This window comes from Octopus bimaculoides, chromosome Z (genome assembly GCF_046866305.1).
Source record: "Octopus bimaculoides isolate indiv1 chromosome Z, ASM4686630v1, whole genome shotgun sequence".
NCBI lineage: Eukaryota > Metazoa > Mollusca > Cephalopoda > Octopoda > Octopodidae > Octopus > Octopus bimaculoides.
This window is the reverse complement of record NC_142944.1, coordinates 21,235,793-21,253,850: the sequence shown is the minus strand read 5'-3', so window position 1 is coordinate 21,253,850 and position 18,058 is coordinate 21,235,793. Positions and strand designations below refer to the sequence as shown.

Here is an 18,058-nt window from a genome sequence, read left to right as displayed (position 1 = left end):
ACCAATTTTAAGAAGGCTTCCTCTTGGGGTTAAAAATGGTAGTAACGTCGATTCTACTGTTTTTTTTTTTAATTATTTTTTTTCATAATTAAATATTATTAAGAATTGTATAGAAAAATTTTAATATTTTGTGTATTGTAGAAATGTAACCAATTTATTGCACATGGATTTTAAGAACAAACTCTTATATGGATAAATCCTGGTTGAGAACTACTGTTATAGTAGAAAGGAATATTTTAAAATTATTTATTACCTCCACTGTAGCGAAGATGGAGGTATTGTTTTCAGTTGTGTTTGTTTGTTTGTCCGTGGACAAGATATCTCAAGAACCACTAGACGAATTCGAATGAAACTTTCAGGGATGTTTGGCCTCATAATTGGCACAAACTGATTAGATTTTGAGATTGATCTGGTACCGGACGAGGATTCTGGATTATTTTTACTTAATTTTTGAGAGCAGTTGGGTTTGTTTTTAGTATTCTCGTTTGTAAGAGCAGTCGAATTTATTTCAGATATTCTCATTTTAAAAATCATCTCTGCTTTGGCAAAGGTTTGCCTCTCTGTTTATCTTGTTTCTTTTTTTCAAAGTTATTTTTGACAACACAAACTTTTAGTGTTGTACGAGTGTTAGTCAAGTGCAAAAGAGTCATGCTCGCCATTCAAAATACACACACACATACACACGATTATACTGACTTTTGTTTTATTTTTCTATAGTATATTATATGTTATATGCAGTAGAGTTATAACAACCATCCAAAATACACACACACACACACAGCATTATATTTACTGCTTTATTTTGCAAAAGTAGAAATTTTGTTGTTTACCTTGACAACAATACAATTCCACTGGAACATGGTAATATAATTTTTGTTATTTGGAAAATAAAATTATCCTTACAAATTATATAACCCATGAGAAATAATTAGTTTGGCACTCTCATCCAAGACCTCTCATTCACACACACACACACACACACACACACGTTTTGAACTGCATGCAGAAAACCTGCAGGATAAACAAACCATTGAAAAATTTGCGTAAATTTTCAAGATATAGGCGTTTTTTTTCTTTTTTAACAGGCAAAAAAAAAAAAAAAGGAAGATTAAAACGTAAATGACATATTTATAGCAGAAACTAAAACTACAGAATAATAGACACTGTAACAACTACAACAACACAGTTAAATTGTATAAAACATATGGAAATTATATATATATATATATATATAGGCAAATTCTGTAGAGAGGAATTACTAAAAAGTACAAAGAAAACCATTACAGGCTGGCAAATGAACAATGAAAAGAGTGGCAAAATGAAATGACTACATAAAAACAAAAACTACTGTCCCAGCAAAAATATTGTAAAGCTATAGAAGTTGCTCATCACACCTGGCAACTAGTGACTTATATTTACAAATGACTAACTGTTAAGCAAATAGTTACAGCAACAACAACAACAACAACAAAGGATGGGGCTTGCTTTGCAAAATACATTTTCATTTCCATGCAAGACATATTTTAAAAATGAATTTATGGTGGTGGCAGCGGTGGCAGTAGTGGGGGAGATAGAGATATAAAAACGAACGCATACATACACGCACGCGCGCACACACACAAAAAGAGACAAAACAAAACAAACTTTTAATCTATTTTAAGCATGATGTCATAAGTATAGGAAAATGATGAAAACAAGTTGGTAATACAGAGATGAGTTACTTTACCCAATGTTTCTGTTTTAACAGAACTATAATGGAAAATATACACACTCATGTGCGTGTGTGTGTGTGTGTAAGCTGAGCTTAAATGTATAGAAATTTTAATACACTTTCTAACACAATTTGGATTTTGCATATCATTTCATAAGTGGTTTCTGATTTCTTTAAATTAAAGCTCTACATATGTGTGTGTTTGTGTGGGTGTGTGTATCATTTACTCAAACACACACAGACACTTCCATGAGGTGCAGGCATGGCTATGTGGTTTGCAGCTGTCCAGTTTTGGGTTCAGTCCCACTGTGTAACACTTTGGGCAACTGTCTTTGAATGTATGTATATGTGTGGTGTGTATAAACATACATACAAACGTATGTGTGTGTAAATATATATTTATAATGTCTGCTTGCAATATATAAATCGGGTGCAGATTGTACCGATAACCAGCTGGAGAAGGTTCCTCCTGGTGTTAAAAGCAGTAGTAACATTGACTCCTATGGAACAGCCATATTGATATGGTAATAAAAAACATTACTTCTCAGTACAGTTACTACAATCATCTCTTATAGAGATTTTCTAACTAGCTACTTAGTTGTTATATATATATATAAGCAATAGCGATGATGATAATGACGATGAAATTTATGTCACACATGAACGAAGAGTGTGATGGCTCAGTGGTTCATATGAAATCTTGGTGGAATAAAGTTCATTGCTTGAAAAGCAATATGTAATACTTTGGCACCAGGAATGGCAGCTGGCAGCATGGAAAATGCACACTTAAAAAATGATAAGAAGTATGTACAGGAAGTTAAAATATGGCTTACAGTCTACCCTAAAACATTATTAGATTACTTTTCAACAGCTGATTCAGAAGTTAGAAAATTAAAATTTTTTTTCAAATTGATTCAATAATAAGGTTTAAACCCTTTAGTATTTGGATTACTCTGTCAAATGTAATGTTTATTTATCCACTTTATTTTGAAGTAATTATGCATTATCTCGTAACTTCAAGATTTTGATGATGTGATTGCTTATTTTTTAGACTGACATTGCATAGGGTAAGTATGAGAGGCTAAATCTGGCCTGTTTGAACATAAAACAGATAGAATATTTGGGTCTGGTATGGCCAGTTTGAATGCTAAAAGGTTAAATGAGAATATCATTTCTGTAGAAGACCTTATAATTTAATCGCAGCTTCAGATCACATAATTTTAAGACAAAACAACTAATATTAATTTTCTTTTTTCTCACATGTTTAGTTCTTCAGATCAGAAAATGTACAAAGAATTTCATACAAGTGCCACAACTGGTGATGATTTTTCTCTGTCCTACTTGCTAATTAGTACAAATTACTGTTGCCAATTTTACCTTATTAAATAAGATAAAAATGTCAAATAATTTCATATTGCAGCATTTAGAAAAGTTTTGATCTTCGTTTTTTTTTTCTTTCAAAACACAGGTATGATGAAAATTTCATTTCTAATATGATTTGGGAAATAATCTCTCTGAAAGTGTAAAACACATTCCTATAAATGATAGTATATAAAGACACTTACATTTCTATAAACCCATTCCTATGAATAGTAATACACAGACCTACATTAAAAGAACAGCTTCCAAGTGATGGAGTGAATAAAGAAAATCTCTATGAGTAGATATGGCCACGTAGTTAAAGACCATTTCAAAAACAAGTGGTTCCATGGCTCAATCCTACAGAGCAGTACCAAAACTAAATAAGTGAAATTAGGAAGATTGTGTAGAAGCACAACCGTGTGTGTGCGGGAAGGGAGTAATAAATCATTGTGATGATCAAAACTACGTTGTATCATTTTGTTGAAAGGTGGACTCAGCAATTTGATGAATAGGGGTCGATAGAATAAGTATTAAACAAAGTAATGGGTTGATATAACCAACTAAAACTATTGGTGGTGAAGAGAGAGCAAAAGGATATGTTGAAGGAGCAATAATAATTTGGAGAAGTGTATGTATGTAGGTGTTTGTGTATGTGTGTGTGTATGTGCATACATATAGATACAGAAAGTATGGCGGTTTAGTTCATAGGTGATCTAAATAATTAGGTATGTTAGGTAAATGCTATAATGGATTACTAGGGCTCCAAGGTTATATCCAAGACAATAGTTATGGAACCACTGCAGATTTCTGATGTAGCGGATGTGTGTGTGTGTGTGTGTGTGTGTGTGTGTGTGTATATGTATGTAACCAATATTGCTGCATGGTTAAGTGAGAAAGTCAAGTAAAAGTTAAATGAAGCCTGAAGAAAACAGGTAAATAAAAGAAGACAACTGACACCAATAGAACAGTTGTAGATGGGATTGTGGCTATTTGTTACAAGTTTGTAGCAACACAAAGAAATCTAGTAAAAGAATCTTCTGGAATCATTACAATTCCATTGGATATCACAACATGGAAAGACAGTGTAAATATGTGAAAACTAATTGTATGCAATCAATAATATAGCCATAATTTGATTATTTCTTCTGTTTCAAACAATGATATTTAATGCGAAGGAGGGCAGAGTTGGCTCAAACAGTAACAGAAATCACCATAAGTATAATTTCACAATTGTATTTGTGATTATATGGGGCAAAATAAGTGCTTCATTTCAAGAATAGATATAACTATACAAACTGAATGTTTACAGTAATGAAATATTAGAGCATAAATAATGTCTATACCAAAACAAGAACAAATCCACCTAGACATATAGAGTAGCTTTATGCTGCCTTAATTTTATCTAGCGGATGAGTCAACAAACTTTTATAGCACAGATTATCAAAACAGTTGGATTGGATAATTAGCGTTGACTGTTATATTTTCAAAAATTTTAATTATAAATTCTTGCATTATATTTACATAGAAATTAAAGTCAGACAAGTTAACTTCATAATGTCTTAGATTCTAACGAAACCTAAATGAGTAAACCCTAACAATGACTTTATATATATATATATATATATATATGCGCGCACACATACATATATTAAATTCCATTTCTATTAATCTGCTGTATTATTCATAACTCTCTGGAACACCAAATTAGTCAATCACATGTTTACTTACTATTCAACACACAACCAATTGTTACAGCAGAAATTGTTTAATATTCACATGAAGTAAAGTGCACCTAGAAAGTTCCTCACTGAGGCACAAGTCTGGGCAAGGTTGGTTATGGAAGACCAGCAGTCGCCCATGCATACCAGCCTCCTCTCTCCATGCCACTGATGTTATCCAAAGGAAAGGTAAAGGCTGATACAGTTAGGCAGCAGTAACATCGCAATTTATTTCTATAGATGAGTGAACTGGAGCAATGTGGAATAAAGTGTCTTGCTCAAGAACACATCACACAGCCTAGCCTGGGAATCAAACTCACAACCTCATGATCGTAAACTCAATGCTCTAACCACTGAGCTATGCACCTTCACAAAGTTGTAAATATTACGCTGTTGATCTTGCAAAATGAAAGTAATACTTTGCAACATTATAATTTGTATGACAGCTATGTTTCTCCTCTCATTATGTTTAATATCTAACAACAAATATTCCATCTGCTTCTCATTCAATGATATTGCTCTTCATCTTCAGACTGGCATCATTCTCAATAACCAGCTTTACCAACAAAAAATCTAGAAATAATCAATTTAAAAAAAAAAAAAAAATGAGAGGTTGTTAGTTGATGCTATGAAAGGTAAAGTTCACTTCAGCAGCAATGGAGCTCAGAATGTAAAGAAATTTCTCTAATACTCTAAGTCAGTGTTTTCCAACCTTTTTTACCCCTGTGTAACCCTTAAAATAAATTACATGTCCCAAGGAACCCCTGCACAAAGAAAATTATGTACCATATCTTTCTCATATTTTTTCATCGTAGTTCATGTGGTAAATATCATATATATATATATATATATATATATATATATATATATATATATATATATATATGTATATATACATATATATATATATATATATAAAATTTATGTTAAGGGCATTACTATACATAAATGCCTCACACTAGGAGGGACTCTTAAAGTCAAAACTACCATAATAAACAACCATAATACTGTTTATTATGGTAGTTTTGACTTTAAGAGCCCCTCCTAGCGTGAGGCATTTATGTATAGTAATGCCCTTAATATAAATATATTTATAGGGAATAATTAATAAATTTTTCCCTTATGAGGTTTTTCATGCTAACTACTTGATAAATTCTTATAAAGATTTTATCCTATATTTAAATTATATATATATATATATATATATATATACATATGGTTGTTATATTTTTTTGATAACATAATAGGTTAGCTAGGATGATGTCTATATTATAATAACCAATATGCTGTGCATTATAGTAATATTACAATCATAAGATTAGCATTAACTTATCTCTTTCTCAAGTAACCCCTAAGAACCTTTTGCAGAACCCTAGGGTTCCAGGGAACCCCAGATGAGAAACGCTGCTTTAATGACTTGGTTGAGAATTAATGTAGGTATTATCATCTTCATTATTCATATCATTGTTATCATTATTATTCTCTGTATAAATATTACAAATATACTAAAATATACTAATTTGTTTTCAATTTTCTTATACTATGAAACAGTAACTTTAAAAATAAAAAAAAATTTTATAAAAAAAAAAGGAAAAAAATGAATAACAATCTGCTAAGATATTTGAAGATAATATCATTAATGGTAATGAATATTAAAATGAATATGATAGGGGATAATGACAAAGAAAAAAAATAAATTGAATTTTGCATACATATATGTGTGTATGTATAATATTATATATATAAATATGTTTATAAGTGTGTGTGGGAATGTGTAAGATGGCACATCATCATGATTTTATCCACCATAGCTAAAACAATAGGAAAAAAAACAAACATATCTAGAAGATTAACAAAGCACGTTGGAATTACACCAAAATTAATCGAGAAGAAACAAAAAAAAAAGAAAAAAAAAATCTTAATCTAAACTAACAACTAAATTACATAAGGACAAAAAAAAAAGAGAAATAACTCGACTGTAAAAGACAAGAAAATGAAAAGGGACAGACAAGTAAAAGGCTGTTAGTTACGTCAATGCTATATTAGTTAATGACTACATGGCACGAGCAGTAGTTATGAGGCAGTGGCTTTTATACAGTGGTGGCAGCAATGGTGACAATGCTTAGGTGTAATATATATATATATATATATATACAATACAGTGAACAAAACACAGAAGAAGTTGCTCTTACCAGAATTTTCCCCCTCATCTAAATGTCACCATGAGAGAAAAGAGTGAAAGAGAAAAATATCAATTTTAAAAATCACGGCCAATAAAACTGAGGAAATAGAAAATGTTATGTTGGAAAATAAAAGGAATCACCATAAATGTGCATAAAGCGGAAAGTCTTATTGCAATAAACACACACGCATTCATGTGTGTGTATATGTGAGTATGTGTGTGTGTGTGTATATATATATATATATACATACATATACACACACACACACATATATATATATATATATATATATATACACACACTTTGTGGATTAAGAAGGCGACCAATGGTTTCATGTGGGAGCAATCTCCACAATTATTCAAGCAAACCACTTGGGAATGCTGGTACTCATCTCTATTTTGGTAATCTTATCCAAAACGGAGATGAGTGTCAGCATTTCCAAGTAGTTCATTTAAATAATTGTAGAAACCACTTACACATGAAACCACTGGTAGCCTCGTTAACCCACAAATGAAGGATATCTATCCACCAATGCGGCTTTCAGCACTCATACTCACTATTCAATACTAGCATGTGCATGTATGTGTAAATATATATATATATATATATATATATATATATATATATATATATACATATATAAGTATCAAGCACAAACACATATCATCATCACATCAACATTTTAACATTTACAATTCCATAATTCCATGCTTGCATGGGCATCAAACAAGAGTATGTTGGAGCAGAATTTTCTAAGGCCAGAAGCCCTTTCTGTCACCAACCCCAAAACTTGTTTTCCAAGTGAGGTAATAATCTCCCAGTATATTAAACAACAAACAGCCCAGACACATTTACATTCAAAACCTGAAACAAATAACACCGTATAAACGAGCCTTTTATTTTCAAAGACTGCACATGTCAAGACTTGTCACAGATGTGCTTTCATAGCGGACTACACTGTAAGCAAACTACATTGTTAGCAAAGCCATTGTTTTACAATTAAGAAATAATCACGTGTAGACGAGGGAAACTCACCCTCTCTCCCTCTCTCACATATAAACACACACACACACATACAAGGGGCTTACTCAGTTTCACTCACAAGGACTTGGTTGGCCTGGTGATTAGTAGAAAACACTTGTCCAAGGTGCCATGCTGTGAAACTGGACTCGATACTACATGATTAGGAAGTGAACTTCTTAACCATGTAGCCATACCTTCACCTCTTGTCCATGCACCCTCCTATCCATCCAAGTGTGTGTGTGTGTGTGTGTGTGTGTGTGTGTGTTTTTGAGTGCATGTGTGTGTATGCATGTGTGTGCACACACACACATACATGTGTTCTCAAGCTGATGATTCGATCAATTGCAACTCAGAGTTTCTCATTTGGTGTACATTTTCTGTAGGAACAAAGAGATGAGTGGCTGCAGAATGGACCATTAGCTCCAGATAAATAAACTCCATTACAAAAGTCTTGAGTATTTTTTTCTTCTGTTTATTCACACAAGACAAACATGGATGTTTGTCTTGCGTATGAGAAGGAAATTAAAATTATGTACAAGACTAAAATGTTCAATGGAGGAAAGGATCAGGGGTGAATTTAATTTTCTCAAAGTCAGCAACATTTAGAGTGAAAACTTCAAGTAATTAAAAACAGGACACAGATTTGATTCTTCACATAAGAATATGTAACAGAAAGATAAATATGCCCAGAAATATAAATGCTTTTGACAGCAGCTGTACAGGATATAGACTCACTCACTAAATGATCTTTTATAAAGTTACAGATGTAATTCAGTCATAATTGAACCTGATTAGACAAAAACTGAGATGTAACAGTGTTTGCGATAATTTATCCTTAATGTCAAATGAAATACCTACTAAAGACTTCCTGAATTATAATACTCTGGGTACATTGGCATGATGATATTCTTTCATAAAGTGTCAGCGGTACTTTATGGTCAAAAGTACTGAATACTTCAACATTGTCAATCAGCATTCATCATCATCATCATTTAACATCCATTTCCTGTACTGGCATGGGTTAGATAGTTTGACTGGAGACGGTAAGCTGGAAAGCTGTGCCAGGCTCCTGTTTGCGCTGGCTTGGTTTCTATGACTGCGCAAACACTGTCCAACCACTCCACAGAGTGTACTAAGTGCTTTTTATGTGTCACTGGCACAGGCACATTTCACATGTCACTAGCATTAGGTCAGGGACTCTATGATTGAAGTTATCTTTAATTAATGTTACGAAGACTGATCTACATTCTGACACAACAATCTATGCTGTTTCCTGAATGACTGACTATGGAAACTACATAACATAATTTAGTTGTATTGATGGACGAGTAACTATTTGGGTAAGTTGTAAGGACAACACTTGGAATATAAACACTAAATCAGGAGTTGGGAAACTTTTTTAACCAATTACCCCATATATATATATATATATATATATATATATATATATATATATATATATATTTGCACTGACATTACCCCATTGATTTCAAAGGAAAAAAATCATAGATTCTTTGAATTCAAAAGGTTTACTGGATCTATTTATGTGAATCTGTTTACAGGTTCATTCCATCAGACAGATGTAATGTTGCCAGAAGAAAAATTTCTGTCATAATAAGGAACATGTTTTTATATACTTTTTACTTATGTCTTATGAGTCCTCAATACCTCTAAGAATTTCATTTTCACCCCATTTTGCTGACCCCTGCACTAAAAGAATCTGACAAAACCAATGTAAAAATAGGGTCATCACTTAAACCAGAGGCTTCCAAACTGTATGTTGTAACACTTTGACTTGTTGGGGAATGAAGCTAAATCTAATTAGTTTTGTTGAGAAAATTTGGCCATGAGATTTAACCCTTTAGCATTCAAACTAGCCATATCCAGCCAAAATATCCTGTCCATTTTATTATCAAACTGGCCATATCCAGCCTTTCATACCTTCTCTACAATGTCATTGTAAAAATGAACAATCACATCATTTGATTTTCAAAACTACAAGACAATGCATGATTAATTCAAAATGATGCGAATAAACAAGCCTAACATTTGACAGAGTAATGTGAATGCTAAAGGGTTAAGTGAGATTAAATGACTGTGTATGATTGGTCACATCTCTAGTGACATGTGATGTAATTATTGAATTACAGACAAAATTTAATAAATGTATCATGAAAAAATTAATTTTTGTAAATTGTGTTACCAAAGTGGTGAGTTTGGAAAGCTGTGGTGTAAATGTGCTATTCAACATGAGAGAGAGAGAGAGAGAGATTTAGAAAATATTATGAAAGAAGAATCATTCTCATGAAAGGTCAAAGACATATACCTGCAAACTTTGAAGAAATCTCGACCATTTTAAAAAAAAGAGAAGGATTTAAATGGTAAAATACCTTGAGATAAAGACGCTTCTGCTTCCGCTTCTCTCCGTCGTCGAGCCATACGTTGTTTATCTTCTAACATAACTTTTACTTTATTGGCCTCTTCCCACCGACCATCTTCCATCAAACGTTGGTCAGGTCGATTTCGGGAATCTGTAGATGCTACATTCTCTTCGGGTTCATTTAATTCAAGAGCCAATTGAGTAAAGTAATACATACGCTCTGACCCATTTCTGTCAAGTGGAAAGAAATATATCGTGTTGAAAGAGAGAGAGAGAGAGGACGGGACGGGGTGGAGGAAAGAAATATCAAAATGTGAGAAATGATACTTTAAATTTAAGCAAGAAAAAAACAGAATCACTTCTTTGAATAGCGAATGTATTGCTATTTGTATAGAGCATCTTGCATGTATTTGAGTCAATGATTAATTCAACATAATGACAATGTTATTAACAAAATTAGAACAAATTTATACTAAGGTAATGTAATTAACAAAAACGTTATTCAACAGCTTACAATAGAATTTGGTCCAAATTAGTGCTGGATGCATAAGAATTCATATATGATAACCTGGTCCTGCAAAGTAAAGTTACTTTGGCAGCATCTCTAATATGCTTTAATCTTCACTGCACCAATTAAAGTTTTGCAGGTGATTTAACATGCTGGTCATATGCAATTCACTTTCCATAGCCTCTTTCTATTGGCCAGTAAAAATAAGATGTGCGTACTATGTAATACGAAATGTGGAGTATTCCAAAAGTACCCCACTATCAAAAATCTGTTAGCTTGGATAATGTGCCTCAGTTGCACATGCATGAAACCAAGATATACTCAGTTCCCATTCAGCGAGGAATAAATTTTATTAATTCAGTGGTTAAGAGTACAAATCAACTTTCTCAAAATTGGAGTGTTGAGTAACCAGAAATATAAAAAAGATATTTTACATGATTAGAAGAAGATACTTACGGAGGAGGCCGGCGTTTCCATACATATCTATGAGGGCCAGTCTCAAAAACAGGTTTTCCTTTTGACTCATCAACATTAATAACCTGAGCTCCTTCCATTTTATCGTCCCAAGTTCCTGTTAAAACCCACTGAGCTTTCCCTGAGCTATTTGTAACCACTCCAGTAACCTACAAGAAATCACAAAATTGCCTTCAATAACACATACAGTATATCAAAGAATTTTCATGAATGGAAATAAATTAACAAATTCTTAGAGACAAAACCATTTAACTAAGTGTCGATAAGGTATGTGGTAAAACAGATACTGACTGACAAATCAACTAAACAATCTATTTCAAGATTTAAGGTAAATATTATAAAAGCCTCTGTCCAAGAAATTTAAACCCTTTTGATACCAATCCAGCTAAAAATTACCCCTGGTTCTTTGATATAAACTTCTTGTGTTAAAGTGATCTACATAAAAACCTTCCATCAAAATTTCATGTTAATTTATGTTCCAAAAACCAGATTAATAACAACAAAGTTATTTTACTCAATTCTGCATTCTTTCTGAGGTTAATTGAAACAGAGGTAATATATTTCAACCGAAAAAATGTAACAAAAGGGTTAAAGTGATCTATATCAAAATCTTCAATTGAAATTTCACATAAATTTATATTCCAGATGTCAGCTTAATAATGACCACGTTTTTTACAAAAAAAAAACTAAATTTCGCATTATTTACGAGATTAATTGAAACAAAAGCTGTGTATTTCAACAGAAATATGGTAACCAAAGGGTTTACATCAAATTATAAATATACCATGACTATAAATTCATTCTAATTACTACCACACTATTCATAAGGTGAATGACTATAATTTCGAGGTATGGCAGCTGAAATAGGTATTATTTTAGATTCTTAACCTGGAAAAAATTAATGATCTGACGAAGATAGGAGAAATTCAAATAGCATGCAAGGGTTTATTCCATGCTGTTATACATATGTTAATTTGATATTGATTTTGTGGATTCTTCACCACCACAACTATGGCAATAATGATTTCTTACAAGCTATAATAAGAACAGTTTCACTTTATTATCAACAAAAAGGGACTAATGTTCATTATATGTATTGATCTTCAATAAAGCTTGCAGAATATCAGAACAAGGGAATTCTAATACTGAATGCAGGTCTTTTGTCAGACAAGAAAATAAAGAAAATTCTTCTCCAATGAAGGGTCTGGCTGGAAATTACAGAACACATCATAGAATGTAAATTTTTTCCACCTTCTATAGAGGTAGTAGTATCAGGAGCAGCAGCTTAGGACAAAGTCTGAGATTTGGATGAGGTCAGTGTCAGTCAATTACACTGACCCCAGTATTTGACTGGTACTCTAATTTTAATGACCCTTGGAAGGATGAAAAGCAAAGTTAACCTATGCAATATTTGAACTTACAACACAGAGTACCACAACTAAAATCTGCAACACATTTTGTACACTGCTCTAATAATTCTGCTATTCTATAACTCTTACAATGCCAATAGTTATTTGTAATGTAGGCAGAAAGTCAGCAATTTTGAGGGGAATGAGTTGAGCTGATATCATGAAACCTAGTACTTAAACAGTACTTTATTTTACCCCCCCCCCCCCGCCCCATCCCTTCCAAAAGACGACTAGTTAAGTTGACATTAATAGGGTTTCAATTCAGAATGTAAAGAGCTGGAAGAAAAACTGCAAAAGCATTTGGTTCAACAATCCAATGACTCATATTGTGATACAAATAATAATCCTTTCTACTTAAGGCACAAGACCCGAAATTTGGGGATAAGGACTAGTTGATCACATCAACCCCAGTGTTTCACTGGTACTTATTTCATTGACCCCGAAAGGATGAAAGGCAAAGTCGACCTTGGAAGAATTTGAACTCACAACATAGTGACAAGCGAAATACTACAAAGCATTTCGTCCAGTGTGCTAACGATTCTGTCATTTCGCCGCCTTAATAATAATAATAATAATAATAATAATAATAGTAATAATGGTCTCTGATTTAAGCACAAAGCCAGCAGTTTTGAGGGGATGGGGTAAGTCAATTACGTCGATCCTATTATTTGACTGGTGCTTATTGATTAACCTCGAAAGGATAAAAGGCAAAGTTGAGATTGGCAGAACGGAACTCAGAATGCAAAAATGAATGAAATGCTACTAAGTATTTTGTCTGGTGTGCTAATGATTCTGCCAGCTTGCTGTTGCTGCTGCTGCAGAAACAACAACAATCCTTTCTACTGTAGGCACAAAGGCTGAAATGTTGGGGGAAGGGCTACTTGAATACAATGACCCCCAAAAGGAAGAAAGGCAAAGCTGGCCATGGCAGAATCTGATCTCAGAATGTAAAGACAGATGAAATGCCTTGAAACATTTTGTCTGTCTACTGTGCTAACAACTCTGCCAGCTCAATACCTTAATAATAATAGATTTTTGACAATAACTAGCAAATACATAGATAAAAGAAAATATAATAGTTTTTGACCAACTCATGCCAGCAATGTGACAAGCGGATGTAAAATGATGATAATGATGATGATGATGAACCATTTACATTACATAGTAATAAGGCTAAATACCTTGCGTGGTGTCTCCCTGCTAAAGTAACTATAGGCTGAATATTTCAAGTGACACTTATCACCAGTGGTATGATTGGTGATGTCCATTTCTCCATGGTTGTCTACCCACAGACGACCAACAATGATATTATGTACTGTTGTGGTTACCTTTCGCCATGTGTAGTGGTCACCAGTCTTAGTGAACTCAAGATGGCTGATACCTGTAATGAGAAAATTTACAACTTTTATAAATGACTTCATGGCATTTAATTATTATCATTTATTATTATAAAGGACAATCATTTGTACACTCTAGAACTCACCCACCTGCCCCACTATCATTTCTCCAGATACAACTACAGTTAACTCTTAATCCTTTAGCATTTAAACAGGCCATATCTGACCCAAATAGTCTGCCTGTTTTAGAGTCAAACTGGACAGATCTGGCCTCTAACAACTACCCTATAATGTCATCCTAAAAATAAACAAACACATCATTGACATTTTAAAGCTGTGAGATAATGCATGATTAATTCAGAACAATGTGACTAAATAAAAATTACACTTGACAGAGTAATCTGAATGCTTAAGGGTTAAAGACACTTTCTATGTTTTTATATTTATAGCAGGGATTTTTCTAAAACAATTTTTAACATTTATGATACCAACCCATTGGAGACGACCACCTCTGATTTCAAGATTCAAGATCAATCAGTTTTAAAGTGTTCATATTCAAATTAAAATTATAACATCATAATTTTATGTAAGAAAATTACTGTTTTACAAATTGGCTTAATCTACCAATTAAACTAATATAAAAGTTGGTTAAATCTCTCAAAAATTCATTATCCTTTTCAGAATTAACCAAAAACACATACTTGGGCTGTATATTTCATTACAATTAAAAGTCTGTAAATGGTTAACAGCAATGGTATTGAGACTAAAGATATTTTATTCATCAGTTCTCTACTATGAGAATTTTTGTTTTTTTAATTAACTAATTGATTACACAGTTATGTTTATACAGTTCTATATTTAAGAGATGAGGAATTATTTACATCATATACATGTGACAGATATTTGTCCTCATCTGTTTGTTGTTAACACAACATTTCGGCTGATATACCTCCCCAGCCTTCATCAGGTGTCTTGGGGAAATTTCGAACTTGGGTTCTAATTTCTAAAGTATTTTTCGATATTATTAATATTATTATTATTCAGGTCACTGCCAGGAATAATAATAATAATAATAATAACAACAACAGCAACAACATCGAAAAATACCTTAGGAATGAGAACCCATGTTCGAAATTTCCTCCAAGACACCTGATGAAAGCTGGAGGGTATATCAGCCAAAACGCGTTAACAACAAACAAGATGAGGACAAATATCTGTCAAATGTAAATAATGTACAGTTATGTTCCTTCCAAGGATTAGCACTAACTGCTACCCCATTCCCCTTAACAGTGTTTGAAACTTGTATAACAGTTGGATCTGACCCCAATGTTTTGCCACATAGTAATCACAAGTTGATCATGTGAGCGAACCCAATTTCAGTCCAACCAATGGCAGTTGTTCACGTGATAATCCGGTTGCATGACTAGAACCTTCTGCCTACAAATGCAGCTCATTTGAGCGTGTAAACTTTAGAGTGATCTGATCCTTGGTAGGTTTCACTCTTGACACACAGCTGTTTTCACACCTACATATTTAACCTTATGCAACACACCATAACATCTCAGCAACAAGAATATGCATTTATATGTAAAAATTAGCCCGAATGTTGAATTTCTGAAAAAGATTATCTGAACTTGCAATTGATGTCATTTCATCTGAATATTCCTCTTCTTGTATTGCATGAACAATTTTTGTATTAATGTAGCAATAGATAATGTTCATATAATTAAAACAGGTCTTCTCCCTGACTACACTATACTTGCATTAGTCTAAGATTAGAAAATGGCTACTTCAAAGTGGAAGCAGCCTATCAACAACAATGAAATATACCAGATATATAAGGTTTTGGAAAAAAGACTTACCCATGGGTATAATCTGAAGATATTTGCCACGGAATTTGCTCATCATTGTGAACTCCTGCCACAAGCGCCAACCCCTTCCTTCTGTATACTGAGCACACATTGGAGGATGGTGACTTACCTAAATAAAAAAAAAACATCAGTGTTACTGCTAATCTCTTAAGAAACAACTGTTAGTCAACGATAATGTAGTAAAATGCCCCTTCCTCCCTCCCCTTTTTCCTGACACTTCGGCTGCAATAGAATAGTTATGTTATCGGTTCATGGAATGAAAGTATTAGAAAGGCTGTTAAAGAGAATAAAAAGAAAGCAAAGATAGATGAAACACAGTTTGTATTTACAACAGAAAGAGGAACAACGGATGCAATTTTTATTACAAGACAGTTACAGTAAGACAGAGACCTGAGTAACAAATTGGGTTTGTAGTTTTTTATATTTTTACTGCTTAGTCATAGGAAAGGGACAGTGTAACACTCATGATACTTTGTTCTTTTTTAGGGTCTTCAAGACTGGTAAAGTGAAGGGAAGAACTTATCCTTAAACCAAAGACCTGGCCCAAATGCGTGTACCCAAAGCCCAGGTAGTGATGCTAAACTGGTTAATGGATAAAGTTTACCAACCAAGGAGACAGAGCACTGGCTTCAGCAAGTACCTTATGGTATTTGTTTCTAATCTTCTAACAATTCCAGCAATGCATTATTGCAGAATGGTGCTTTATTTTACCGAATTCCAAAAGGATAATAAATAGCAAAGTTGATCTTGTGGGTGCAGAACAAATACCAGAAGGTTTCAGCACGATTGCCCTTCCTAATGTCAATCACTCCAAGAGTGTAGTGAGTGCATTTTATATGCCACTGGCATGGGTGCCATTGACATGATACTGACATTGGCCATGCACTCAAATGGTGCTTTTTATGTGCCACTGGCACAGGTGCCAGTCAGCCGGCACTGGCATCAGCTATAGCTTCAATTCACTTGGCCTTATAGGTCTTCCAAACGTTTGAGGGGTGATTTTTATGTGGCAGTTACACGACATTGAAAAGGGAAAATGAACAAAAACTTCAAAAAATAGTTGAGATAATGTTGTAATCCAATGTTGGACTGTTATATGTGCACTCCAGTATAGTTGTATAGTTAATTAGACGAGTATAATACAACTGTCCATGACTGACTTCTTGACATCACAGTATTTGTAATGTCTAGCACATACCACTTGTGAGGGAGGAGTGTTCTATTATTATTATTATCATTATCCCCATAACATATAATCCCGCCACTCCAAAAAAAAAAATACATGCATGTGTGAGTACATATATGTGCGTGTGTGTATATATATATATAAATAAATAAATATAAATACAACCTGCTCTGCAAGTGCTCTCCATCCATAATCATCAGTGCGATCACACTCATAAGTCTCTCCAAGCAATGGGTTGAAAGGCTTGCTGGTACGGTTGGTAGTAGTGGAATAAGAAGAGATGGTAAAAGCGGCCACATATGCCATCTGTTCAGCAGATAATTCACAGCGTGCTGCCTGGTCAAGGCACTCAGAATATTCAAAGTCTTCAGTAAGTCGTTGTAACATTGAAAGCGGCTCATTAAAATTAACCTGCCAAGAGAAAATACAAATTAAACATAATTACAATCAAACAGGCTCTATATTTTTGTTTTTGGTCTTTTTTTTTTAGGTATAGTAACAAATAAAAAGAACGTGTCAGAGAAAACAGAAGATATGAAACAGTGGTAACACAACTTACAGGCATGGGGATTTTAGAAAGCTCTTTGCCAATACAATTTTTCATAATGCTCCATAAATTCAGACTATAGTTTGGTCGTTCCAATATAGCTTTCCGACGAACCCTTGGGCGTTGTCCTATACTACTTTCACTGATAGAGCTTTGCCTGTTTTTGTCTTGACTGGCATTTCTTCGGTGTGAACATTTAGCACCATCTTTCTGTAAGACAAGATGTACAGATTGAGAGAGAGAGAGAGAGAGAGAGAGAGAGAGAGAAAGAGAGAGAGAGAGAGAAAGAGAGAGAGAAAGAGAGAGAGAAAGAGAGAGAGAGAGAGAAAAATATATAGCTACAAGGTTG

General features: G+C 33.5%; 1 protein-coding gene across 5 annotated transcripts in view; it reads right to left on the bottom strand.

Annotated features, from left to right (window-relative positions):
* LOC106875634 (oxysterol-binding protein 1) overlaps positions 1 to 18,058 on the bottom strand; it is a 208,765-nt gene that overhangs the window by 9,979 nt on the left and 180,728 nt on the right. For 3 of the 5 annotated variants that reach the window (XM_089364962.1, XM_089364963.1, XM_089364959.1), the window contains 7 exons: positions 17,722 to 17,919; positions 17,328 to 17,573; positions 15,968 to 16,085; positions 13,950 to 14,149; positions 11,342 to 11,508; positions 10,388 to 10,608; positions 6,984 to 7,001 (listed from right to left, as the gene is read on the bottom strand). In XM_089364962.1, the coding sequence (XP_089221088.1) occupies positions 6,984 to 7,001; positions 10,388 to 10,608; positions 11,342 to 11,508; positions 13,950 to 14,149; positions 15,968 to 16,085; positions 17,328 to 17,573; positions 17,722 to 17,919 (1,168 nt within the window). The remainder of the gene's footprint in view (positions 1 to 6,983; positions 7,002 to 10,387; positions 10,609 to 11,341; positions 11,509 to 13,949; positions 14,150 to 15,967; positions 16,086 to 17,327; positions 17,574 to 17,721; positions 17,920 to 18,058) is intronic. The other 2 variants (XM_089364964.1, XM_089364961.1) reach the window with 1 other exon arrangement.